A 26,514-nucleotide genomic window follows, 5' to 3' on the forward strand; every position below is an offset into this window, starting at 1 on the left:
TATGACTCGGCTTAGAAACGCATGCGATCGACAACCAGCACCTGGTGTCTTGTATTGTCTCAGTGTAAGACACTGGGTGCTGGTTACCCATCAAGTGCGTTTGCATAGAAACGCCTATGCGATTGGACCGAGGTCCGCACCCGTGTTCTATGATTCTGTTTGTAAACAGCATCAAAGCATGAACGTGCGACCGTACCCTAAGGCTCTTAACGCCTCACCTGGGAATGGGATAGGCAAGTCCCACTGCCAGGGAACTGGCCATTCCCTAAAAAACTCCCCCATACATCGCAATGGCCTCACGGCGCCGTACGGGAGCGGTACAGTGCAGCACCGTACCATTCCGCAGCCCGTAGAAAGATAATACACGTCCTATCTTACAACAGAATAGGGCGCTGGGCTCTATGGTAAGCTATGGAGAGGGGTGGGGGGTGAGCGGCGCTCTCCCCGGCTCCAATGTGTGCCTGCCATTCTACTGCACAGCGGGCATACATCGTGTGAATGCAGCCTAAGGCACGGCACTTAGACAATGCTCAGCACACAAGAAACGGACATTCTGGATTTGTATCATCTCTCCCATCGGAGCAGTCGGGGTGAGATGTTCCTCCCCTCCAGTGTCTTACCAGCCATCGGCTTACAGGAGGTGGGGTAAGTGCAGAATGGACGGCTAATGGCAAAAAAAAAGGTCCTTCTTTTTCTCCTATGAAAGTCGGAAGGTATATAAAATACTTGTGGAAGCAGGAGTCATGAGCGCTTTTTAAATAAACTTTATTGACATTTTCTAATCATACAGACAATAACGATGTATGTGCCAAGCACAGACTGTATGTTCTCACACCGGATGGATTTATCATTTCCTTTTCCTTCCGTAACACAGTTGTGAATATGACCTGTGGCAAATCAGATGACAATCCACAAAGCCCGTGTTCCCACGGGGAGTCGCTATTTGAGGATGAATCGCGTTGTGCTGAAAAATGGTTAATAATTGGGAAAAAAGCTACAGATCTGAAAAATTACATTCAACATACAGTGTGGTGGAATCCAGAGAGACTCTATTAATTACAGGCGGTGCCCTACTTAAAGGAAACCTACCACTTGTAGTGGCAGGTTTCTGATGGAAATACCGGGCACCAGCTCAGGGTGAGCTCAGGGTGAGCTGGTGCCGGAGCTTATTTTTGTTAGTGTTTTAAACCGCTGTGTCGCGGTTTAAAACACTTTTTAAACTTTATAGCCGGCTCAGGCAGGTACGCGGCTACATAGGAAGTGAATGAGAGCCGCGCGCATGGTAAGCGCCGAGCGCGTACCTGCCTGCGCCGGCTATAAAGTTTAAAAAGTGTTTTAAACCGCGACACAGCGGTTTAAAACACTAACAAAAATAAGCTCTGGCACCAGCTCACCCTGACCTCACCCTGAGCTGGTGCCCGGTATTTTCTTCTTAAACCTGCCACTTCAAGTGGTAGGTTTCCTTTAAGGACACCCGACTTACAGACGACTCCTAGTTACAGACGGACCCCTCTGCCCCTGTGACCTCTGGTGACCTCTCTGGATGTTACTATAGTCCCAGGCTGCAATGATCAGCTGTAAGGTGTCTGTAATGAAGATTTATTCATAATCCTTGGTCCCATTACAGCAAAAAATTTAGAAACTCCAATTGTCACTGGGACAAAATTTTTTTTTTTGTGTGGGGTTACAATGATAAAATAAACAGTTCTGACTTACATACAAATTTTACTTAAGAATAAACCTATGGAACCGATCTTGTATGTAACCCGGGGACTGCCTGTATGTTATAATATTAAACTATTAGTCTTAAATCCGTGTTTTGTGTATTTTGTATGTGTCTTTGTTATGTATGTGGTTGTGGTTGTGGGTGTCTATATATTTTTTTTTTTTCTGTTTGCTGTGGTGGAAAATAATTTCCCTCATTTGGGATTATTAATTGTATCGTATGTTAGGACTTTTTTTTTTTTGCCTGTTTCTGGTTTTACTTCTTTTCTGTTTCCTCTTGTTTTTCCGCAGTCTTCTCCATTCATTCTTCACACAACGGGTCAAATTGTCGAATTTTTCATTGCTAAAAATAGAATCGCAGCTGGTCATATAATATATGTTCTCACTGTTGGATCTAGTGAGTAAACTATACAGAAAAATATTTCTGTACAGGTCATTTTTTTAATAACATCTAAATGAAGAAATGTTTATATACGGCAGATTAATGACACTAAGTGACCGCCCAGACGAGAGGAGATTAACCCTTTAAGTCATACTCCGGTCGGAAAACTACCGTATATACTCCAGTATAAGCCGACCCAAGTATAAGCCGAGGCCCCTAATTTTACCACAAAAACCTGGTAAAACCTATATATTTTTTACTCGAGTATAAGCCGAGTTTGGGTTTTCAGCACATTTTTTTTGTGCTGAAAAACTAGGCTTATACTCGAGTATATAAGGTACCTATTAGTGGTCTTCATGCCGTAATAAATCTAAATTTGACACAAATCATTTTAGTTTTTTGTCACAAATTACTCTAAAATTCTGGTGCACAGAGGATGATAACACCCCCCCCCCCCCCCCATGTACCTGACCAATATATTTCTGGTCACACCGGTCTGAAGATAAATCTGTATGTGACAATTTACTTAATAGACCGAGAATTTTTTTGTCTCTGCCACAAATGTTCTATAATTGAACATAATAAAAATCGCAAGTGATTATTTCTTGGTACTTACCCTCCCCAGCAGTGAATAATAATTCTCCCCACTCCAGAAGTCGGGCTGAGACACTCGCGCTTGGACCGTAGCGTTATTCTGATTAAAAAAAAAATCCCCAGTTTAGTCGGGAGAAGGAGAAGTGAGGTTTCAGGTTTATCTGCATGAAAATAAACCGCGAAAATTATCCACGTGTAACATTTCCAGAACAATTGCAGATTTCTGTCCATGGATTGTAATTATGAGGGAATCTGTCTCCTCCCTGACCTTTATGGTGGCAGCATGGTGTAGAAACAGGACTTATGATTTCCAAATAACTTTATTATTTGTGTCCATTGTGGCATTTTCGGGGAAATTCTCATTTTCGCCTTTAAACCCACCAAGACGATCTAGTACCTGCCTGTAACTTATTGCCTTTGTAATGTGTGGGGGGCAGGATATTAGGTAATTTACCAATATACAATATACGTAAGGTGAAGCCTCCTGTCTTTTACTTCATCAGCCAGAGATTGCTGACCATAAAATGGCGGCAGATTGAGGGTCACGTGACCTCTATCTATCCATGAGCAATCGCCCTGCCAGGACCTTAGTATTCATGAATATTACCATAAGGTCCTGGCAGGGCAATTGTTCATGGATAGAAAGAGGTCACATGACATTTTCTGGACAGGAATGTCCGGCTGATGAGGTAAAACAAGACAGGAGGCTTCACTTTACACATCAAGAAAGTGGAGCAGAAGTTTTAATATATATATAATCTATCTCTATCTATCCCCCACGCTTACACACACATTACAAAAGACATGAGGTAAAGTGGCCAACCCCTTTAAGTGCCGCAGTCAAACTGATGTAACTGTCGGAGAGAGCGTGGGCTGACTGATACAATACGCTGCAGCCACTTGATTCCTTGGTCGTGTCTAACGGGGGAAGAAAAGATTTTAAAATGAGGGAAAAAAAGGAATAAAAACAGTTGTTTAAAAACAAAAACAAAGCAGTAGTCCCCCAAATACCACTCTTCTGCAGTCCAAATGAAAAAACACAAAACCCACATCACCCGGGCTGGACTGGGGGGTCTCGGGCCCACCAGTGAAATTGATTCCGGCGCCCACCTACCTCTACATGGAAACATTACCGGTGTATTTTTAGGCCACGTTAGGAATGTGTTTTCATTGTGTGTTTGAAAGGCACTGAAAACGCATCAGCAAAAACTCGTCAGTATTAGGGCACATACACACGAACGTACGGGGGGGATGTATATACGGCCTATATACGTCCCCCATACACTATGGCCTTTCGGTGCAGCACCGTACTGTTCCGTAGCCTTTAGAAAGTTAGGACATGACCCACCTTTCCACGGAATACGGCGCTGTGCGCTCAGATCCTCCTCCTCTCCCCGGCGCCGATGTGTGCTCATACATCGTGTAGCCTTAAGTATGGTAAAAATGCTGATGTATTTTGAGGTGCTTCACCTAATGTGCTTAAAAACGCAAATCCAAGCACATAACGTGCCGCAGCCTCTGACCATGTGCACAAGCTGCGATTGATTTGCTGCAGGGACTGTGGACCAATGGGAAACAATTTAAAATGTTTGTTCGCAGGTTGAAAAACATTCTCGCTTTCTTCCAAAAACGCCTCCTTCTTCTGACCCTGGGGAGTGCGTATTTTAAGTAACCTCCACTCCTCTCCAGCTGAGCTGTAACCCCGGCACCCCCATGGTCAGCCATGTTTGTGGACCTCCTCCTTTATGCTATATACCGCATGACTTACATTATTTCTGTATTTTTGCAAGAAGATTTTGGTGGTGTCACCTCTATATTTTCCATCTGTCCGGGTCTACTATAGGATGTAGAATTTATACATCGACATCTGGAGGGCTCAACTGCAAAATAAAGTCTTTGGTCAATTATAACCCGGAGATTGAATTTAAAGGCAAATGTTGTAACGATGTCCTTTCTGTGGCAGAATAATGAAAATATCGTTAAAAAATGTAATTAATCTCCTGCTACTAATTCTGCTCTCTACTAGATAGAAAGTGGTTATGGCCCGGTTCTTTACCACATGACGGCTGTAGCCAATCGGCAGTCACGCGCTGCAGAATGGGATGGTCCTGATCCAGTGAGGACCGAACATCCTTTCAAATAGTTTTATACTTTATTTTTAGACAATCAGACAATTTCTCAGACCGTCCCTTTTAGGAATTATGTTATACAGACGGTCCCCTACTTAAGGACACCCGACTTACAGACGGACCCCTCTGCCCCCTGTGACCTCTGGTGACCCCTCTGCCCCCTGTGACCTCTGGTGACCCCTCTTCCCCCTGTGACCTCTCTGGATGTTACTATAGTCCCAGGCTGCAATGATCAGCTGTAAGGTGTCTGTATAATCCTTGGTCCAATTACAGTAAAAAGTTTTGAAACTCCAATTGTCACTGGGGGAAAAACAACAAATTGTCTGGAACTAGAATGATAAAATACACAGTTTCAACTTGCATACAAATTCAACTTAAGAACAAACCTACGGACCTTATCTTGTACCTAACCCGGGGACTGCCTGTATCTATTTATCATATGTTTTTCCCTTTATGATAACATATATAGTATATATACAGTTGAAACCCGTAGTTTACATATGGATGATTTTCTCATCGGACATGAAATTAGAATAAACCTTTTCCAGTTTTAGGTCGATTAGGATAAACAAAATGTATTTAGATTTGCCAAATGCCAGAATAATGAGTGGAGAGAATCTATTAAGGCATTTTTATTACTTTCTTCTAATTGATATTTCTAAATACATTTCGTTAGTGTTTGGTACCGTTGCCCTCGGACTGTGTGACTCGGGGTAAATGTTTTGGAGGTCCTTCCACAAGCTTCTTACAATAGCTGATAGTAATTTTGGCTCCTTCCTCCCGATAGAACTGGTGTAACTGAATCGTGTTGTTAGCCATCTTGCTTGCACTTGCCTTCTCAGCTTCTTTATAGGATTGAGATTCGAGCTTTGTGATGGCCGCTCTATAACATTGACTTTGTTATTCTTATCCACCATAGTTTGGCAGTAGCTTTGGGTCAATGTCTATTTGGAAGACCCCTTTGCGCCCAAAGCTTTCACTTCCTGCCTGATGCCTTGAGATATTGCTTTTACAGGCGGTCCCCTACTTAAGAACACCTGACTTGCAGACGACCCCTAGTTACAGACGGCCCTCTGGATGTTGGTAATTTACAGTACTTTAGCCTTAGGCTACAATAATCAGCTGTAACAGATATCACAGGCGTCTGTAATGAAGCTTTATTATTACTCCTGGTTCTTATGACAATCCAACATTTTTAAAATCATAGAGACCAAAAAAATTTTGGCTGGGGTTACAATGATAAAATATACAGTTCCGACTTACATACAAATTCAACTTAAGAACAAACCTACAGAACCTATCTTGTACGTAACCCAGCAGTCCCTCCACAACATGATGCCACCACCCCGTGTTTGGGATGGTGTACTCGGCTTACAACCTTCTCCCTTTTTCCTCTACATGTAAACGTTATCATTATGGCCTAACAGTAATATTTTAGTTTTGGTGTAATTTTAGTTTTTTTTGGAGTAATGGCTTCTTCCTGGCAGAGAGGCCTTTCAGTCCATGTCAATACAAGACTCTTGTCACTGTGGATAATGACACACTAACCAGCCAGGATCTTCATAAGATCACGTCTTGTGCTTTTGTTTTTGGATTAATCTGCACATTTTAGACCAAAGTCAATTATAGGCAGGGGGAGACTTAAAGCCATTGATGCTCCATTAGTGGTCCAGAAAATATGCAAATATGTTTTCCAAGGTGGAAAATGGAAAACAATGCCTCATTTTGCTACCTTGAAATGTAGCCCCCTTAAAACCAAGCATGACTTACAGCCTCATAACATGGGGGCATCCTCTACGCCTAGAGGAGGTTCTACCTACACCATGGACAAGGGCATCCTCTACACCTAGAGGAGAGGAGGTTCTACCATCACCATAGACATGGAGCATCCTCTACACCTAGAGGAGAGGAGGATCTACCATCACCATAGACAGGGGGCATCCTCTACACCTAGAGGAGAGGAGGTTCTACCATCACCATAGACAGGGGACATCCTCTACACCTAGAAGAGAGGAGGTTCTACCATCACCATAGACGGGGGGCATCCTCTACACCTAGAGGAGAGGAGGTTGTACCATCACCATAGACAGGGGGCATCCTCTACACCTAGAGGAGAGGAGGTTCTACCATCACCATAGACAGGGGACATCCTCTACACCTAGAGGAGATGTGGTTCTACCATCACCATAGACAGGGGGCATCCTCTACACCTAGAGGAGAGGAGGTTCTACCATCACCATAGACAGGGGGCATCCACTACACCTAGAGGAGAGGAGGTTCTACCATCACCATAGACAGGGGCATCCTCTACACCTAGAGGAGGTTCCACAATCACCATAGACAGGGGCCATCCTCTACACCTAGAGGAGGTTCTACCATCACCATAGACAGGGGGCATCCTCTACACCTAGAGGAGAGGAGGTTCTACCATCACCATAGACAGGGGCCATCCTCTACACCTAGAGGAGAGGAGGTTCTACCATCACCATAGACAGGGGGCATCCTCTACACCTAGAGGAGAGGAGGTTCTACCATCACCATAGACAGGAGGCATCCTCTACACCTAGAGGAGAGGAGGTTCTACCATCACCATAGACAGGGGACATCCTCTACACCTAGAGGAGAGGAGGTTCTACCATCACCATAGACAGGGGACATCCTCTACACCTAGAGGAGAGGAGGATCTACCATCACCATAGACAGGGGGCATCCTCTACACCTAGAGGAGAGGAGGTTCTACCATCACCATAGACAGGGGACATCCTCTACACCTAGAGGAGAGGATGTTCTACCATCAGCATAGACAGGGGACATCCTCTACACCTAGAGGAGAGGAGGTTCTATCATCACCATAGACAGGTGGCATCCTCTACACCTAGAGGAGAGGGGGTTCTACCATCACCATAGACAGGGGGCATCCTCTACACCTAGAGGAGAGGAGGTTCTACCATCACCATAGACAGCGGGCATCCTCTACACCTAGAGGAGAGGAGGTTCTACCATCACCATAGACAGGGGGCATCCTCTACACCTAGAGGAGAGGAGGTTCTATCATCATCATAGACAGGGGCATCCTCTACACCTAGAGGAGAGGAGGTTCTATCATCACCATAGACAGGGGGCATCATCTACACCTAGAGGAGAGGAGGTTCTACCATCACCATAGACAGGGGACATCCTCTACACCTAGAGGAGAGGAGGTTCTACCATCTCCATAGACAGGGGGCATCCTCTACACCTAGAGGAGAGGAGGTTCTACCATCACCATAGACAGGGGACATCCTCTACACCTAGAGGAGAGGAGGTTCTACCATCTCCATAGACAGGGGGCATCCTCTACACCTAGAGGAGAGGAGGTTCTACCATCACCATAGACAGGGGGCATCCTCTACACCTAGAGGAGAGGAGGTTCTACCATCACCATAGACAGGGGGCATCCTCTACACCTAGAGGAGAAGAGGTTCTATCATCACCATAGACAGGTGGCATCCTCTACACCTAGAGGAGAGGGGGTTCTACCATCACCATAGACAGGGGGCATCCTCTACACCTAGAGGAGAGGAGGTTCTACCATCACCATAGACAGGAGGCATCCTCTACACCTAGAGGAAAGGAGGTTCTACCATCTCCATAGACGGTAGAACCTCCTCTCCTCTAGGTGTAGAGGATGCCCCCTGTCTATGGAGATGGTAGAACCTCCTTTCCTCTAGGTGTAGAGGATGCCTCCTGTCTATGGTGATGGTAGAACCTCCTCTCCTCTAGGTGTAGAGGATGCCCCCTGTCTATGGTGATGGTAGAACCCCCTCTCCTCTAGGTGTAGAGGATGCCACCTGTCTATGGTGATGATAGAACCTCTTCTCCTCTAGGTGTAGAGGATGCCCCCTGTCTATGGTGATGGTAGAACCTCCTCTCCTCTAGGTGTAGAGGATGCCCCCTGTCTATGGTGATGGTAGAACCTCCTCTCCTCTAGGTGTAGAGGATGCCCCCTGTCTATGGAGATGGTAGAACCTCCTCTCCTCTAGGTGTAGAGGATGTCCCCTGTCTATGGTGATGGTAGAACCTCCTCTCCTCTAGGTGTAGAGGATGCCCCCTATCACCATAGACAGGGGGCATCCTCTACACCTAGAGGAGAGGAGGTTCTACCATCACCATAGACCGGGGGCATCCTCTACACCTAGAGGAGAGGAGGTTCTACCATCACCATAGACAGGGGACATCCTCTACACCTAGAGGAGAGGAGGTTCTACCATCACCATAGACAGGGGGCATCCTCTACACCTAGAGGAGAGGAGGTTCTATCATCATCATAGACAGGGGGCATCATCTACACCTAGAGGAGAGGAGGTTCTACCATCACCATAGACAGGGGACATCCTCTACACCTAGAGGAGAGGAGGTTCTACCATCACCATAGACAGGGGGCATCCTCTACACCTAGAGGAGAGGAGGTTCTACCATCACCATAGATGATGAGGCAATTACCCTAAACTTTCTTTTGTGTGGCCGACCCCATTTTTTGTCTTGTGAAAGTTTAGCTGTGATCCCGACTTTATTGTGCTGCAAGTTACTTATTAAGTTAAGCCATAAACAATGTTGGATTGGACTTTGACCGTTATGTATTTTGTTAATTATTTTTGGTACTACTACTTTTGATTTGCCTGTTTACGTAAGCCTTACTTCTAAGTGCAATCAGAATAGCCATATGAGGGTTTGCTTTTTTGTGTAATGTTTTGTATTTTTAGAAGGAATTATTTGGTAACATTTAAACCTAATTGTTTTTTGTTTTTGCTATATTTTACTACTCTCTCCCTATAATGCAAATAAGAATAAATGGACAAAACCATAATGATGGGTATTCCCCATTTCAAAATAACTGATCTATCAAAATGGTACTGTATATACTCAAGTGTAAGCTGACCCGAGTATAAGCAGAGACCCCTAATTTTACCACCAAAAACTGGAAAAACCTATTGACTTGAGTATAAGCCGAGGGTGGGAAATGCATTGGTCACAGACCCCCGCAGTATATAGCCAGCAAGCCCCTGTAGTATATAGCCTGCCAGCCCCCTCTAGTGCACAGCCTGCCATCCCCCTCTAGTACACGGCCTGCCATCCCCCTCTAGTACACGGCCTGCCATCCCCCTCTAGTGCACGGCCTGCCAGCCCCCTCTAGTGCACGGCCTGCCAGCCCCCTGTAGTATATAGTCTGCCAGCCCCCTGTAGTATATAGTCTGCCAGCCCCCTGTAGTATATAGCCTGCCAGCCCCCTCTAGTATATAGCCTGCCAGCCCCCTCTAGTGCACGGCCTGCCAGCCCCCTCTAGTGCACGGCCTGCCAGCCCCCTCTAGTGCACGGCCTGCCAGCCCCCTCTAGTGCACGGCCTGCCAGCCCCTGCCCACAATATAATGGCTGTAAGAAAAAAACAAATAGTGTACTCGCCTTCCGACGCCCCCGGCAGGTCCTCTTCTATACAGTGATGCTCCGGCATAGTCTCCGTGTCCCTGTCCGCCCCTCCACTACACTGTTAGTTTTATCTTGACTCGAGTATAAGCCCAGGTGAGGTTTTTCAGCACATTTTTTGTGCTGAAGAATTCGGCTTATACTCCAGTATATACGGTAATTCTCTGGATGGAAGGCCAGACTGTTGGCTCCTTGGTGTCAGCACAAAACACTGTCCATTGCTTCGTTTATTGCTTTTTATTATTTAACACTGAACATTCTACAAAATGAAAGAAAGGTTATTATTAAAGACTAATAAAATCAAGTATTAGTCCGAAATTAAAGTCCGAATTGGACTCTTCCCCAGTTGCAGTCTAATGTGATTCCCCTGCATACTGGAGCGGATGACATCCAATATACACAAGAATTCACATATCTTCTAGTAGAAGGTATTGATAATAATAGGGAATCTCTCTAAGGTTTCCGGGGCCGGAGGCAGCGCAGCGTTTATTCTATGCCAGGCAGGGTTAGATGCCCCGCGCTGGCCCACTCCTGGCCATGCCCTCCCTCCCACTGGTGTGAAGGTGGCGGAGAGGGCAAAATAGTCGCACGTGCTAGCAATAAGCCTCCTGATAAATAAGCCCCTTTTTGTTTTGTGAACAAATAGTCCCCGTATGTCAGAGCTCGGCGCTGCAGTAATAGAGACGGTGATATCTCCGTACTTAGAACTACAGGTATCAAAAATAATCTAAATTTTGGCTGCAACGCTGTTTCTCCATTTCACCCCCAAAAAATGTGATTGAAATGTAATTGGAAGGTTGAACAGTTCCTGTTATGGCATCAATTAAATTGCTACCTGGCTGCGAAAAAATTACAACACACGCAACTCAGTATGAAGAGTTAAAGGGGTGTTCCAGGAATCAGCATAATTCATATACAAATGAGTTGGTAAAATAGAAGCGAATATGTAATTAGTTGTTATTTAGAATGTTGCTCCTCTTAGCAGAAAATGCTGTGACATAGACTGTGATGGAGAAATACAATGCTCCCGGCCCTTTATCAGTCCGTTATTTTCCTCCACGTGGAGCAGACACTGGACAGAAGATGCCGCTGGTCACATGTCCACATCACATGTCCTGCAGCTGCCCGGGCAGGTCATGTGATCACCACTATGTTTGGTTGTAGTCGGTTGGTTGCAGAGCATCCAGTATGGCCGGTGTGTGGTGATGGCAGTTACACATCATTACTATGGTAACAGAGCAGGACAGTCTGTTACATCATCACTGGGGGCAGAGCCTAAGAGGTGGGAGGAGTTACTGAGAACTAAAGGATCTTGGTAGTTTCCAGTGGCGGCCATCTTGGTGATAACTCCTCCTACTTTACAGAGGACATAAAATTTTGTGAATCATCAAATCAAACTATTTAAGCTCCGTTCTGTGATTAATGACATTGAGTTTTATTACATTTATTATAGCGTCATGGGGTTTTCTATGAGACGTTCATATTCCCAGAAATGTGTTAGAAATATACCAGATCACCCTAGTCATATGCAAGCGGCCCCCGGGTTACATACAAGATCGGTTCTGTGGGTTTGTTCTCAAGTTGAATTTGTATGTAAGTCGGAACTGTATATTTTATCATTGTGGCTCCAGACAGAATTTTTTTGGTTTCTGGTCCATTTTGGAACTAGGGGTCGTCTGTAAGTTGGGTGTTCTTAAGTAGGGGACCGTCTGTATATGTGAATGTATCATGTTAGTGTTGGAGAGGATGTGGAAACGGAGGTACATTATTACACATTTTTGGGTCCGCTTTTAAAGAATTACTGCCATTTTTACGTTACCAGATACGACGCACTTCACAATAACCGGATCTTCCAATTGGCTTTATTATCATTTCCTTCCATTCCCGGCAGATATGGAACATTAATTGCTAAACAATTGTCACCGCTACTCTTAGCCAGATCCTGGAATTCCCCTACAATAACATCATTATCCCAATCCATTGCTGAAGGGAATCTGGTATTTTCCCATGAAATGGATCCATCCAACAATTTTCTCAAGGCTCAAAATCCGCGTGATCCGTACACGGCTCCACTGGTCCAAGCGTTCTATAACATAATTGCACAATGTGCGGCTGATCTGTCTCTCTCCACAGAAGACGCACAGACAATTTTTTTACAAAATTTTTTACAAGTATTAAAAATTACAAAACCATACGAATGTGATCTGTATATGATCATACAACTTACAGAATAACGAGGATGCGCCTTCAGACCGTGCAGTAAAAGCCGTTAAAATAAAGGCCAATAATGTCTTCCGTAGTTTTGGTGCCCCCTACAGCTGGATTGGTGGACGGCTCCAGCCGCTTCTACTTATCGTCTACTGCCAGTCCACATATAAGGCTCTTCCGTAATTCCAAAGCTCATTGCATTTGAGCATCTTGCCCTCCTTTGCGCTGCTTTTTATGATTTACATTGTGAATTTCTACCAAACACTCTTACATGGTTAGATGGGAAAATTGGTCAGGAAGAGAGACTTTATCTCCTACGGGAGAAAGCCCCTAAAGGCTCTTTGTGCGATCTATAAAGAGAATCGGTATCCTGATGACGCTGTAACAAACACTGTGACGTCTTCATCTCCTTAAAGGGATTCTCCGGGTTTAATCTAAAACCTATAACCAGCCTTCGCCGGTGCCATCTCCCATCAGTGCTGTGGTGTATACAGAGGCAGGGCATGCTGAGCACCTCCGGTCACCGGCTACAGCATTGAATGGTGTCCGCCATGTAAGGGTGTCAATCAGTCTGCTGGAGTTTCTCTGTATTTTCTCATGAGGACTGAATAATGTACTTAAGGGCTCCTAAAACTGAAGTGTGAAAAAGCCCATTGAGAGGAATGGCTCAGTATGGAATCAGAGAAAGGAGGATAAAACCAATCTGTACATGTCGATAAGCTGAAACGGCTTCAGTAAAAAATCACTAATGCGAAAAAAAAACACTGATTTAAATACACCCTTAGATTGTGAAGTCAAACTTTGCATGTTGGCTATGGTCATGGACACAACTTAGATGTCACCCACCTCTACTGACGCCTCTACTACTCTACTGTCCTCTTTTCGTAGAAGACATAAAAATGGTCATCAATGGCATCTAGATTCCAGCTAGGTTTTTCTCCTATGCTTGGTAGGGGATGGCCATTGATGATTAATACAAGTTCTGGGGCAACCTAAATGCAGCTTGTTAGCCCGCACCTGGACCAGGGCTTTGTTGCACCATGGGAGGTCTCTCTGACCAGAGCTGCACCATGGGAGGGTCTCTCTGACCAGAGCTGCACCATGGGAGGTTCTCTCTGACCAGAGCTGCACCATGGGAGGTTCTCTCTGACCAGAGCTGCACCATGGGAGGGTCTCACTGACCAGAGCTGCACCATGGGAGGGTCTCACTGACCAGAGCTGCACCACGGGAGGGTCTCTCTGACCAGAGCTGCACCACGGGAGGGTCTCTCTGACCAGAGCTGCACCACGGGAGGGTCTCTCTGACCAGAGCTGCACCATGGGAGGGTCTCTCTGACCAGAGCTGCACCATGGGAGGGTCTCTCTGACCAGAGCTGCACCATGGGAGGGTCTCTCTGACCAGAGCTGCACCATGGGAGGGTCTCTCTGACCAGAGCTGCACCATGGGAGGTCTCTTTGACCAGAGCTGCACAATGGGAGGGTCTCTTTGACCAGAGCTGCACAATGGGAGGGTCTCTTTGACCAGAGCTGCACAATGGGAGGGTCTCACTGACCAGAGCTGCACCATGGGAGGGTCTCACTGACCAGAGCTGCACCATGGGAGGGTCTCTCTGACCAGAGCTGCACCACGGGAGGGCCTCTCTGACCAGAGCTGCACCACGGGAGGGTCTCACTGACCAGAGCGGCACCACGGGAGGGTCTCACTGACCAGAGCGGCACCACGGGAGGGTCTCTCTGACCAGAGCTGCACCATGGGAGGGTCTCACTGACCAGAGCTGCACCACGGGAAGGTCTCTCTGACCAGAGCTGCACCATGGGAGGTTCTCTCTGACCAGAGCTGCACCATGGGAGGGTCTCACTGACCAGAGCTGCACCACGGGAGGTCTCTCTGACCAGAGCTGCACCATGGGAGGGTCTCACTGACCAGAGCTGCACCACGGGAGGTCTCTCTGACCAGAGCTGCACCACGGGAGGGTCTCTCTGACCAGAGCTGCACCATGGGAGGTTCTCTCTGACCAGAGCTGCACCATGGGAGGGTCTCACTGACCAGAGCTGCACCACGGGAGGTCTCTCTGACCAGAGCTGCACCATGGGAGGTTCTCTCTGACCAGAGCTGCACCATGGGAGGGTCTCAATGACCAGAGCTGCACCACGGGAGGTTCTCTCTGACCAGAGCTGCACCATGGGAGGGTCTCAATGACCAGAGCTGCACCATGGGAGGTTCTCTCTGACCAGAGCTGCACCATGGGAGGGTCTCTCTGACCAGAGCTGCACCATGGGAGGGTCTCTCTGACCAGAGCTGCACCACGGGAGGTTCTCTCTGGCCAGAGCTGCACCATGGGAGGGTCTCTCTGACCAGAGCTGCACCACGGGAGGGTCTCACTGACCAGAGCTGCACCACGGGAGGGTCTCTCTGACCAGAGCTGCACCACGGGAGGGTCTCTCTGACCAGAGCTGCACCATGGGAGGGTCTCTCTGACCAGAGCTGCACCACGGGAGGGTCTCACTGACCAGAGCTGCACCATGGGAGGTTCTCTCTGACCAGAGCTGCACCATGGGAGGGTCTCTCTGACCAGAGCTGCACCATGGGAGGGTCTCACTGACCAGAGCTGCACCACAGGAGGGTCTCTCTGACCAGAGCTGCACCACGGGAGGGTCTCACTGACCAGAGCTGCACCACGGGAGGGTCTCTCTGACCAGAGCTGCACCACGGGAGGGTCTCTCTGACCAGAGCTGCACCACGGGAGGGTCTCTCTGACCAGAGCTGCACCATGGGAGGGTCTCAATGACCAGAGCTGCACCATGGGAGGTTCTCTCTGACCAGAGCTGCACCACAGGAGGGTCTCTCTGACCAGAGCTGCACCACGGGAGGGTCTCACTGACCAGAGCTGCACCACGGGAGGGTCTCACTGACCAGAGCTGCACCACGGGAGGGTCTCTCTGACCAGAGCTGCACCATGGGAGGGTCTCTCTGACCAGAGCTGCACCACGGGAGGTTCTCTCTGGCCAGAGCTGCACCATGGGAGGGTCCCTCTGACCAGAGCTGCACCACGGGAAGGTCTCTCTGACCAGAGCTGCACCATGGGAGGTTCTCTCTGACCAGAGCTGCACCACGGGAGGGTCTCTCTGACCAGAGCTGCACCATGGGAGGGTCTCACTGACCAGAGCTGCACCATGGGAGGGTCCCTCTGACCAGAGCTACACCATGGGAGGGTCTCTCTGACCAGAGCTGCACCATGGGAGGGTCTCTCTGACCAGAGCTGCACCATGGGAGGGTCCCTCTGACCAGAGCTAGAGGTGCTGCTGTGCGTAAAGCAGGCCTGAAGGTAAAGACTGCCATTGTGTTTGTTTTATATTATTAGCTAGAGAGGGAAAAGCTAAAGTGGATTATCCCCCCCCCCCCAGTCTGTATTACTGCCTCAGTGGATTATCCCCCCCCCCCTGTCTGTATTACTGTTGTTCATCAACCTATCTTTGTCTAATTTAACCTATGACCTGTTGAAATGAAGTCTCCATTGCTATACATACATATAACTGACATACAGTAGGGAACCCGTCAGCATGGTTGACTGTTTTAAGCCTAGAATGAGGTTAGAAATTCTCACCGCGTGTTCCAGTTGTAACATAAACTGTGATCCAGGACACCAGCAGCAGCGAGAGCAGCTCCATATCATCGCCCTGATATCTCCCGGAGAAGTGAAAGCAGCGATTCTGTGCAGGTCACTCCCGCAAGATGTTTTAGTGAGTAAATATTATAACGTCTCAGATTACAACTTTATCGTAGACCCATCCGTCATAACATGTTTACAGCCGAATGTAACAATCTGCTACAAAATGTTTACACCTCAACGTTCTTTACACGTCTTCTATAAATATATTATTTTAATGGCTGCAGAATCCAATTTAGGTGTCTAATAGTTTTTTTCAATGAAAAAAAATTCTTAATTTTGTAGAAGAAAATCAACCATCAATATCAAGTGTGACTGTGGTAATATTCTCATATTTGTTGAGTATGCTTGCATTCCTTCTAAAATCAACTCTTATAATTATGCTAATTCGCCAGAAGGAGGTGTTTCCACCCCCCCCCCCCCCCTTCCTCCTCGGTGCTGTAGCTTCTCTTTAAAATTGTCTCATACCTCCCCCTGCTCCCTCAGCACTATCCCCCTCCTACTGTGTGGATTACAGCAGGCACAGGTGCTACAGGTGGCACAGTGACTCAGTAGTTAGCATTACAGCCTTGCAGCGTCCTGGGTTCAAATCCCACCCAGGTCAACATCTGCAAAGAGTTTGTATGTTCTCTCTGTGGTAGTGTGGGTTTCCTCCAGGTCCTCCGGCTTCCTCCCACACTCCAAAACATACTGGTAGGTTGATTAGATTGTGAGCCCCATGGGGACAGGGACTGATTTGGCCGCTCTGTGCTGCGCTACGGAATCTGTAGGCGCTATATAAAAAAATAAAGAATAAAAGAAAGAGAAGGGAGAAAAGGGGAGGATGAGACGGTGTAACAGCTTGTGCAGCTACAGCACAGAGGGTCTGTGGTACATTAACATAATTTAAAAGTTCGTTTTAGGACCATGCAAAACAAATATAAGAAGATACCACAGTCACAGGCTCACATGTTCTAAAATCGGTGCAGTCTGTACCATATGCATTTTGCCTGTGTATAGTGCAGGGTGCGCCAGATTCAGGATTTCTGCATGACAACCCCCCCCCCCCTGCACTGCTTCAACATTTTTTTTTGGTGCACCTTTCACATAGGGCTTGTGGCACACTTCTGTGGGACTTTGTATGATAAATGTAACGCCCATTTCAGTGCGGAAATTTGTGTTTCATGAAGAATAGTGCAGCCGCGCCACAAAACGATTGGCCACAACTGAAAAGAACCTGCAAAGTCCAACAGAAAACCTGCGCAAGCGCCTTAGTAAATGTGGGCCACAATGTCTGGATCTATGAGTAAGTGTCCCTGGTTTATCATGATGGAATTTGATGGTAGATTTCCTTTGTCTTATTTTTTAAGCTTTTTATTGGATATTCAGAATGCAAAACATCAGCACATTGTATCGGAGGTTCCGTTTTTCAGGCATTACCAGAATTTTTACATCAACATTATAAACATTATATAACAAAATAACATTAAAACATATGAATACAGTTTGACGCTGCTGAGTGATTCAGTACAGGCAGTCCCCGGGTTACCTACAAGATAGGGTCCATTGGTTTGTTCTTAAGTTGCATTCGTATGTAAATCGAAACTGTATATTTTATAATTGTAGATCCAGACAAAAAAAATTTTAGTCCCAGTGACGATTGGAGTTTCAAAATTTTAGCTGCAATTTGACCAAGGAGGTCACCAGAGGTCACAGCGGGCAGAGGGGTCACCAGAGGTCACAGCGGGCAGAGGGGTCACCAGAGGTCACAGCGGGCAGAGGGGTCCGTCTGTAACTAGGGGCCTTCTATAAGCCAGTTGTCCTTAAGTAGGGGAATGTCTGTACTGGTATATAGCTTGTGTTTCTGAGAGAAGACTTGTGCCACTGTCTGCCTTCCAGTAATCCGCCATTGGGTAATCCACACTACAGGACCACATGTCCCTAGGTCTATGGCTCAGGCTCTCCCTCCTCTTATACACATAACAGCATTGTCTATATCTTCGTGTACCTCGCGAAATGATCCAATGTTCTGTTCAATGATGTGTGCTATTACATGGTGGTTGTACATGTCCTCCGATCCGATTTATATCCTCTTAGCCCTTCTAAATCTAGGGGGAGAGTAGTTGGTGTTTGGCGAGTTGCACCTTACACCCGTATTTGGTCGAATTTACCTGGTTTCTGTCTGTGCTTTTAAATAATTTCATATGCCAATATTTGGTTCACCTGCAACTTCCACATACTGAGGGTGGGGGGGGGGGGGAGTATTAGGAGCAGAACACCTCAGCGCTATCCATTTCCGGGCCAGAAATAATGTTTCTTGGAAGAATATTATTTGGTAATGGGTCCAGGCTTCTTCAGGAATTAGGAAGAATGAACATGTCTCAGGGGAGTGTGATATTGGGGTTGGTAAAATACTTGTGAAGAAGTTTGTTACATCTTTCCAAAATGCCTGCATTGGGGTGCAGCTCCAACTCATGTGCCAAAAGTCTGCAGCTATTTCACCAGACCTGGGACATGCTGTGGTCCATACCCGACCCAGATACCCGAGCAGTAAGCCTGGTGTGTGAAGTACTGATGGATTAACTTGTTATTTACTGAGGTGTGAGGATAGAATATCCGGGAATGGATTCTTTGTCTAGCGATGGGATAAGTGTTTTCCGTCTGTCTATCGCCGGCAGTGGAGATTTTAGAATCTTCTTCTATTCCATTGACTTCTTCAAGTGTTGCATCACCTGGACCTTGATTTGTTCTGGTTGTTCTTCTGGTTAGTTGTTTTTTCTTCTGGTTCTCAGACCCAATTGTTGTGCCAAGTAGCTTAAACTATTTAAACTGTTTGACACCAAACTGGAAGAATACAATGAAACAACAGATTGACTTGAAGCCCATTGAACTGGAAGACAGAAATGGACGTTGAGTAATAAACTTGCTATAGGTCCGGCATCTACATGAAACTGGGCAAATCTATCATAGAATTCGGGATTGAAGGCCTCCAGAAGCTAAAATCGTCATTTACCAAAAATGAGGGATACAAAGGTAAATAGTTCAGATAAAGAACAGTGGATACAGAGAATTCATATGCAGGAAATTCCCTTCTCAACAACGCAATAAATTACAGATTAATGAGTGTAATGATTAAAGTTCACTCTGATCTGACCTGATGGTAGATAAGAGAATACAAAGTGTATGAGAGAGACCGATGGCCAAACTGCACTGGCCACCTCCATCAGCCCCATTGACTGAGCCTAATAGCGAGCATGCATGGCTGTCATTTCATTTATGATGAAGTTGTGACCTATGAGGGTCCCAGTTGTCAGACCCCCAGACTATGACTTGTCACGTGCCAGTTTTATCATTAACAACCTTGACAGAATCCACAACTGCCAAATTATGTTTAAGTGTCAGACACAGTTTTACAGTTTTACCTTCTAAAATCAACTTTTAAAATTATACTAATAAGCCGGAAGGGCTCTAGGAGGTCTTACCAGAGCCCCTCCTTGTTCTGCCTTTACAGGCTGTAACACTGTGCAGGAGCATGGCTTCTCCATCCCCTGTTCCTTTGCCCCCCATCCCAGTAATCTTACACAGTGGGAGGGGGAAAGTGCTCCTGTGCAGTGTAACAGCATGTGAAGCTATAGCTCATAGAGTTGTTCTGATAGAGCAGTTTTGGTGCTTTATTATCATTTTAATAGTTGGCATTAGAAGGAAGGAGGCCATGGATAGCAAATATAAAAAGATTACCACAGTCATAGTGCCTGGATCTATGGGTAAGTGTCCCTGGTTTATAATGCTCGATTTGAAGGTATATTTCCTTTAAGGTTTTTAAAACTCATTACTAGTCACATTAGAATAAATTGGAAATACTATCTGAAATACCCTTTTCCTCCTCTCACCATGACAGCAGCCAACCAGAGAAAGGGTCTGCCCCTGGGCACAGGAAATCCAGGTCTTTGCCCATCCCCCCTTTGCCTTCAATGGTTTCCTGTCTCCTGGTGGGGACCCAGGAGAACCTCTGTGTGGTTCTTTGGCTCAGTGATATTCAGGCAAGAGGGGGAATAGAAGTTCCCAGGTACCCCATACGCGGTGGTGGAGGAGGTCTGAGGACAGGCGTCCGTGAGGCCCCCGCCCTTCCTGTAGCTGCTCCTGGGAGAAACCCAAAAACAGAAGGGAGCGGATCGGGCGCTCAACCATAAAACTTCAGACAGTCAGGAGTGATTCTGACTTTTGATATTTATTGTAATTAGTAAAAATTAGTTTGGGCTCGGTACATGAGCCTTCATCAGGCGAGCCATAGCTGCCCCCCTCTTCATACCCCCCATACAGGTACGTCTTTTTGTGCTATGAAGTTAAACTGGTTCTGATGATCTCTTCTTTTAGAGGGAGGAAACCCTTAGTGTGAAATCCATGAGTTAAACTAAAAACTGTGAATGTAAAATCTGTGGGGATGGTCTTCCTGCCTCACATCCTAAGCCATCGTGTATTCAACATGTATATATGTATACAACCTATGATTTCTCAGCATCAGTCAGCCCTATATGGGACCATACGGTCCTTTATACAGGAAGAGGTACGCAATTCAGATCCCCAGACTCCCCATGGACTTCCAGATAATTCAGACTGAGTCGGGAGAAATTGGGTTAGATTAGAGGAGGATAAACCATGAAGATCATTATTCCCGGCAGAGGATCCCAACCACTTGGTAAAGTTGGTCGGAGCAACTTTGGATTTATAGTGGAAGAAAAAGGACAAGGTTCTGTAAGAGAAGTCGTGTTCCAGGGGCTTGGAGAGAAAGTGGAAGGTATTCCCTGTTCATGAGAATCCAGACTCATTCAGAAGTTCCAAATGGAAAATTCTCATTCTTAGAGTCATGAAAATAAAGTATCCTTTCTTGGAGAATGATACGGTGGCATATGCTAGGAAAGGCTGCATGAGGTGGTGTCCAGCCCCTCCAGTGGAAGACTCTCGCGTTTTCTGTGTCGTGCTTGGGAAGCTTCAACCGGGGCATTTAAACCTAACATCGCGGCTCCCTGTGTATCAAGAACATTATTAATATGACTAATGCAGTGTTTGGGTGGGTTTCCTCCGGGCCCTCCGGTTTCCTCCCACATTCCAAAACATACTGGTAGGTATGATCAGGGACTGATATGACCAGGTCTGTGCAGCGCTGCGTTATATGTGTGCGCTATATAAATAAAGGAATTATTATTATTACAGTATGAAGTGAAAGTATTAAGGCCTCTCCAGGCCCTTTTTAAACTGTAAATGTAGGTCATGTATGATGTAATGTCTAAACCTGTTAGGAATAAATTTAGAATTACAGTAATGTGTAACAACCCAGTATAGATTTGATATACTATGATTGCTGTTCCTAAGGGTTTGCTATATGTTATAATAAAAATATAGTTTAATTATTATTTATATTATAATTCTAATTTATTACAGGAACTTGTAGGTGATCCAGAAATGGGTGATGGTGAATCACAACTGTATGTGAAGATCAGCAGCAACAGGTGCATATTAAGGTAACCTGTTTCCTGCATTGTACTGTAATTAAAGTGTATATAGTATAAGCCGAGGTACTTAATTTTAACAAACATGCCCCATATATGTAGCCTGCCAGCTTATGCCCCCAATATATAGCCTGCCAGCTCATGCCCCCAATATATATCATGCCAGCCCCTGCCCCCAATATATAGCCTGCCAGCTCATGCCCCCAATATAAAGCCTGCCAGCTCATGCCCCCAATATAAAGCCTGCCAGCTCATGCCCCCAATATATAGCCTGCCAGCTCATGCCCCCAATATATAACCTGCCAGCTCATGCCCCCAATATATAACCTGCCAGCCCCTGCCCCCAATATATAGCCTGCCAGCTCATGCCCCCAATATATAGCCTGCCAGCTCATGCCCCCAATATATAGCCTTCCAGCTCATGCCCCCAATATATAGCCTGCCAGCTCATGCCCCCAATATATAGCCTGCCAGCTCATGCCCCCAATATATAACCTGCCAGCCCCTGCCCCCAATATATAGCCTGCCAGTCCCTGCCCCCAATATATAGCCTGCCAGCCCCTGCCCCCAATATATAGCCTGCCAGCCCCTGCCCCCAATATATAGCCTGCCAGCCCCTGCCCCCAATATATAGCCTGCCAGCCCCTGCCCCCAATATATAGCCTGCCAGCCCCTGCCCCCAATATATAGCCTGCCAGCCCCTGCCCCCAATATAAAGCCTGCCAGCTCATTCCCCCAATATATATCCTGCCAGCCCCTGCCCCCAATATATAGCCTGCCAGCCCCTGCCCCCAATATATAGCCTGCCAGCCCCTGCCCCCAATATATAGCCTGCCAGCCCCTGCCCCCAATATAAAGCCTGCCAGCTCATTCCCCCAATATATATCCTGCCAGCTCATGCCCCCATTATATAACCTGCCAGCCCCTGCCCCCAATATATAGCCTGCCAGCTCATGCCCCCAATATATAGCCTGCCAGCTCATGCCCCCAATATGAAGCCTGCCAGCTCATGCCCCCAATATATAGCCTGCCAGCTCATGCCCCCAATATATAGCCTACCAGCTCATGCCCCCAATATATAGCCTGCCAGCTCATGCCCCCAATATATAGCCTGCCAGCTCATGCCCCCAATATATAGCCTGCCAGCTCATGCCCCCAATATATTGCCTGCCAGCTCATGCCCCCAATATATATTGCCTGCCAGCTCATGCCCCCAATATATATTGCCTGCCAGCTCATGCCCCCAATATATATTGCCTGCCAGCTCATGCCCCCAATATATATTGCCTGCCAGCTCATGCCCCCAATATATATTGCCTGCCAGCTCATGCCCCCAATATATATTGCCTGCCAGCTCATGCCCCCAATATATATTGCCTGCCAGCTCATGCCCCCAATATATAGCCTGCCAGCCCCTGCCCCCAATATATAGCCTGCCAGCCCCTGCCACCAATATATAGCCTGCCAGCTCATGCCCCCAATATATAGCCAGTCAGCCCCTGCCCCCCCCCTCCAGTATACGCCTTCTGACGTTCCCCCGGATGGTTCCATCGATGCTCTGGCTTCTCTCATGCCGTGACATCAGTCGCTCTCTGATATAACAGTGTTATGTGTTATGGGACTCGAAGCCGGAGCAGCGATTGGATAGAAAAGGACCTGCCAGGGGGCGTCAGAAGGCAAGTACACATTTTTAAAATTTTATAGACTCGAGTAGAAGCCGAGTTAGTATTTTTCAGCACATTTTTTTGTGCTAAAAGCTCTGCTTATATTACAGTATATACGGTAATACAAAATAAACAATCAGGAAATTATGTCTGTTTTTTTAACACCGCAACCTCTGATATACAAGGGCCTTTGGCGGTAAAATATATTTCTATGATAAAATTGTTTTTCCAATACCAAACCCTTAACCCAAACAAGATTAAATAACCAAAATTTACCTCTATGGATGTTGGGGACCTCCATAGAGGTAAATGTTCAAGTGCTGGTTCTCTGGTCTCTGTGGCTTCTGATTCCGGAAGTGATGAAGTGGTGAACATTGTGAACGTGATTGTTGGCCTAAATGGCAGCAGTTGCTTACCTATTATACGCGCTGTGTGATGTATTACCCCTGCCCTGGCCCATGGGCTTTATGCATATTATAGTCCGGAATCCACTACCTACATATGGTACTAGGGTCAAGCTTCTTGGGGGCACGGCCTTTTCTTCCTGCTTTAAATCTGTGGTTTCTGGACCTTTGGAGGACCTTTTATGTGTATTGAGAGCAGGAACAGATTTAAAAGGATCTGTGATGGTCCTTCTGAGTATAGAATTTGGTGGGTGGTTTGGGTGCCATGGGCCCGCTACAAGTGTGGGCTACCACCATTACCGCATACATTATAAAGTACTGTACTATGCGTCAACTTAATTAGGGTTTTAAGTTTTAAAAAATAGAAGATTTTGCAGATTTTTCAACACCAACTAGGCCAGTTTTATCAATGTACATTGGGATAAAGATGAGAATAACAGGAAAGCAGAGCAGAACTTTTAATAGCTGTACGCTGGTAAATTACCGAATATCCTGCCCCCCCCCCCACACTCATTACAAAAACATGAAATCTATTTGGGGTTGAATGTTTTTTTGTAATTGCTGAGTATTTGCATCTATGACGTCACTGGCTGCAGCTCATTACACATCCTTATGCCTTAGGTCCGAGCTCTTGTCTCTTCTGAGAACCTACAACTGCTATCACGAAGGGAAGAGCTTCCAGTTACGACATCATGAGGTAAGTACACATCGTTTTTATCTACATTTTTGCATTAGTTAGAGCAGAAATAATTCCATAGTGCTATAAATCTGAGTAGGAGTTCACATACAGAATAGTAAAAATGACCACAAAAATAGACTGAACTGGAAGAAGGACCCTGTCCCCCAGGTCTCCCAATCTAAAGGGGGGGGGGGGGTTAGTGGAAACTCTGGGTGACAGAACATTGCAATGAGGTCTCTGAACATCTGGGCTTTCAGGTTATGTTAGAAAAGACGTATTAATTACAAGTTGATAAATGTACCAGAGACTTTAATGCCCTTCCTTGTTTTCAAATTCCCAACCTTTAACTATAAGCCTGAAGGTTATGGTAGAAAGTTCCAGAATATGGGGGATGCAAAAACTATTTTAAAGGGGTCAACCTTCAGCAAGTAATTGATTGTTTGTTTAACGCTTATCGGCGTGTGCCGTAATAGTGCGGCGCGGAGCAGGAGGACAGAGAGGGCTTACAAGCCAGGTGGGCTGCAGCAAACACCCACTGCTAACACCCATGGTCGGTGCTGGCACCCAAACAGGGGGGTAAACCATGTAACTTGCTATGACAGCCTAGGGTCCTACAAAGACCACAGACTGCCTTGTTTCACATAATGTATTATAATGTGCAATTTGCACATCATAATAGATGACATGTAAAATCTCCATAGACTTTCACACTGTAGTATGGCAGTATATGGTAGGATCAATCAGACAACCTAGGGTTAAAGTACCTCAGGGGGGTCTGAAAAATAGTAAAAAAAATAAAAAAAAAAAAAAACATAAAAATTCTAATCACCCCCTTTCCCTAAAACTGATATAATATAAACAGTAAGAATCCTATACAAGTCGGGTATCGCGCGTCCCAAAATGTCCGATTCAAAATATAATAACGATTATTACCGGCGTTTAACCCTGTAACGGAAAATAGCGCTCAAAGTTGAAAATGCCACTTTTTGACATTTTGAAAATTATATACAAAAGCCCATACAGTCCTCAAAATGAAAATGTCATCGGAAATGACACCACAAAGTCCGTACACCTAAGTATGAAAAAGTTATTAGCGCCAGTAGATGGCAAAATGGAGAATTTTTTACATTTTTGTAAATGTATGAAAACATTAAAGAACCTCTGCATATACAGTATCTCGTGATTGCACCGACCCAAAGAATAAAGTAATAAATAAGAGTAATAAAGTAATAAATAAAATAATGTTTGTTATCCAGACATCAAAAATAAATACAAAAATTCTAAAGTTATGGATTTTTTAAGGTGGGGAGTGAAAAATTAAAACCTGGTCATTAAGGGGTTAATGAAAAGTTATACAGTTTTCCGATATATTTTCTTTACCAATTCCTCACAGTTTTCCAGACCCCTGCTTGACCTGTGTGTTGTAACAAGCTGTGCACCTGTGTGACATCACATGACCAGGGAGCGGTGGTTATACACAGGAAGTGGGAATTATTCTTCCTATTGAATAACAGAAAACTAAGAATATAACTTTTCATTACACTAAGGCTACATTCACACACACATATGGGGGACGTGTATACGGCTGAGGTATATCCGGTGTATATACGTCGCCCATACACTTCTATGGCATTGCGGCTCTGTACGGGAGTGGTATGGTGCCGCACTGTACCGTTCCGTAGCCCGTAGAGAGATAGGACATGTCCTATGTTTCTAATACAGCACCGGGTCCTATGTTACTCTATGGAGAGGGGCTCCTCTCCCTGGCACCGATGTATGAGCCTGTACTACGATACGGCGGGCATACATAGTGTGAATGTAGCCTAAGGCTATATTCGCACACACGGGTGCCCACCGTACCGAAGCACGGTGGGCACACATTGGCGCCGGGGAGAGGAGCAGGGGTGAATGCTGCTCATCCCCCGCCCCTCTCCATAGAGATGTATGGCGCACCGTACCGCTCCCATATGGTGCCGTGTGCCCACTGCTTTCTATGGGGGCATATATACGGTGTATATACATCGCCCGTATCTACGTCCCCCCTACGGCCGTGTGAATGTAGCCTAACAATGATATTTATTTCCTGAAAGTGGACAACCCCTTTAATGGTTAGAA

General features: G+C 46.1%; 1 protein-coding gene across 3 annotated transcripts in view; it reads left to right on the forward strand.

Annotated features, from left to right (window-relative positions):
* The window catches only part of LOC140105399 (ras association domain-containing protein 4-like), an 84,440-nt gene that overhangs the window by 20,549 nt on the left and 37,377 nt on the right, over positions 1-26,514 (forward strand). For 2 of the 3 annotated variants that reach the window (XM_072129330.1, XM_072129331.1), the window contains exons 3-4: positions 21,585-21,664; positions 24,342-24,417. In XM_072129330.1, coding sequence (XP_071985431.1) covers positions 21,606-21,664; positions 24,342-24,417 — 135 coding nt within the window. In that variant the 5' untranslated portion in view covers positions 21,585-21,605. The remainder of the gene's footprint in view (positions 1-21,584; positions 21,665-24,341; positions 24,418-26,514) is intronic. The other variant, XM_072129332.1, reaches the window with a different exon arrangement.

The sequence above is a fragment of the Engystomops pustulosus genome, chromosome 11 (genome assembly GCF_040894005.1).
Source record: "Engystomops pustulosus chromosome 11, aEngPut4.maternal, whole genome shotgun sequence".
Classification (NCBI taxonomy): domain Eukaryota; kingdom Metazoa; phylum Chordata; class Amphibia; order Anura; family Leptodactylidae; genus Engystomops; species Engystomops pustulosus.